This window comes from Lactuca sativa, chromosome 9, assembly GCF_002870075.4.
Source record: "Lactuca sativa cultivar Salinas chromosome 9, Lsat_Salinas_v11, whole genome shotgun sequence".
In the NCBI taxonomy this organism is placed as follows: Eukaryota; Viridiplantae; Streptophyta; class Magnoliopsida; order Asterales; family Asteraceae; genus Lactuca; species Lactuca sativa.
In genome coordinates, this window is record NC_056631.2 from 196,650,836 (window position 1) to 196,653,095 (window position 2,260).

Genomic DNA, 2,260 nt, shown 5'->3' on the forward strand with positions numbered 1-2,260 from the left:
AGAGAAGTGGACCCACTTTTATATTTAATAACAATATTATTATTAAAAAGTGAAAGAAAAATGAAAAATAAATTCATTAAGGATATAATAGTCTTTTTAGTTTGGGCAGGGACCAAAATTACAAGCAAAGTAACTCAAAATGACCATCAACAAAAAAAATCATGGTTTAGACTAAAACCTCAAAAAAATATATACCACATGGACATTTTTGCAATTTTGTCTAATTGTTATAAACTTTATTATCATAAGTATGAAATATAATGTCTAGATTAATATCAAACGCGCTGGGATCAAAGACTCCTTGCAACCAATCTAGAATAACCAACACTCAAACACAAATTCTAAGTTTCAATTTTCACACATGCATGGATTTCCTTCTCAGGTGATTCACTGTTTTGTTATCAACACGAAACGCTTGTGCTAGAATCTCATTTGAAATCGGTGGAGTAGATCCAAATATCGTGTTTGTGAGGCTAATAAGCCCCGGGTTTTGACTGCTCAAAGCAGCAATAGCACTTGCATTCGTATGACCTAAATTCCTCTGAAAATGAACAAGTCCAACGGGGAACACAAATACATCACCCTTTTGAAGAACTTTCGTAATAAGTCGATTCTGTGGGTCTGATGTAATGAATCCGACTTGAAGAGTTCCCTCTAGAACCATGATTATCTCAGTTGCTCGAGGGTGCGTGTGTGGTGGGTTGGCTCCCCATAGTGCGTAGTCAATCCGGATCAATGAGAGGCCAAGAGTATTGAGTCCCGGTATTTGATATACCGTTACCGGGGTAACTTTATACCCGTAAGAGTTTCTTGTATCACCGGCGATGTGGAGCCCACCATAGTAAAAATCATCGGCTTGGACAAACATAGGGTTCTTGCAAGCCATGCCGTTGACTCTTACTGCAACTAAACAAATATAAATTTTATATTATTAGAAGACAAAAGAAGCTGACACTAATATTAAGAAATAATGTAAAAAAAAAAAAAAACCGAGTATATTTAACCTAGGTTGGTAGGATCGGCTACGCAAAAATCTTGTAGGGGTGCAGGTTCGAATGAAGAAACCCGTAAGAGTGAGAGGTTGAATGTTGCTATCAAAATGAAGAAGAAAAAAGCTGTTGCCATGGATTAATTGAAGCCTTTCCTAGCGTAATATTCGAAGCACAGTGACAAGAGTACTTGGATAGAAAAAAGTTTTTTGGGTGAACATGTAGTTCTGTTTGAAGTATATTTATATAGTACGTATAGATGGAAGATCATGCAAAAGATCTTGGATCTTGGTGGTTAAAGCTTGTTTAGTTTACTTTGATAATATGACTACATTATCTTATTCAAGTCTTGAAAAAATTCAAGAATTGCCCTTAGTTCACTTGAGGTTCATGATTCATAAAATTGTATGGCCCATGTTACTATAATATATTATTACTAATTAAATAACAAAATTATAGTTTATCCATTTATCAAAGGTTATAAACTTATTTATTGTAATTTTTTTTATGAATATTGTCATTGTGTTTTTCAAAACTTGCAGGAATGATTAATTATTTTTTAACACCGATTTGTTTTTTGTTCCTCGGTATAAGGGTAGTTTGGTCTTAGCAAGGATTGTCTTTATGACCATGGACAAACCAAAGGGTCTATTTATTTTGAAAAGCTTTTTGTGTGCCTCATGTTATAATAGTGTTTTTAGTTATATTAAAAATGAATTTTTTACCTTAAAATTTTGAAATGTTACAATAAACCTATAAATTCACTAATTTAGAGTTTAATGCAACAATTATAAAAACTAATACATTCTTACATATTTACTCCACAAAAAAAATACTCACAAGAAAATTAATACTAATATTCATATTTCAACATATAATTTATAAATAAATCACAACTTAATACAATCAATTCACAACTTAATATAGTGAATTCACAATTTAATACATGAAATTAATAGTTTAATACACAAAAAATATACATTCATATCAATGTTCTCTATTTAAAATTTACATTTATACATTCAGATATGTTGGCAAGTGTTTCTTTCAAATTTTTATTTGTATAATATTCAAAATTTAAGTTTTACATATTTTAGTCAAAATTAGAGAAAATAAAATATATGTATAATGCTTCTTTCCTTTCATGTTTTAGAAGCAAACATAAAATTCATAAAAAAAGTTAAGAGCTTAATAAACTCATTTCACAACTTAATATATTTTTAATTCACAATTTAATACACAAATTCACAGTTTAACAAAATATATTTACA

The 2,260-nt window shown here is 30.1% G+C and overlaps 1 protein-coding gene across 1 annotated transcript; it reads right to left on the bottom strand.

Moving 5' to 3' along the window:
* Positions 1–228: 228 nt before the first annotated feature.
* On the bottom strand, positions 229–1,195 carry LOC111905677 (putative germin-like protein 2-1). The gene is made up of 2 exons (XM_023901371.3): positions 1,005–1,195; positions 229–906 (listed from the first exon to the last, which is right to left on the bottom strand). The coding sequence occupies exons 1-2, from the start codon at positions 1,123–1,125 to the stop codon at positions 356–358; spliced, it is 672 nt and encodes a 223-aa protein (XP_023757139.1). The 5' UTR covers positions 1,126–1,195; the 3' UTR covers positions 229–355.
* Positions 1,196–2,260: the final 1,065 nt, after the last annotated feature.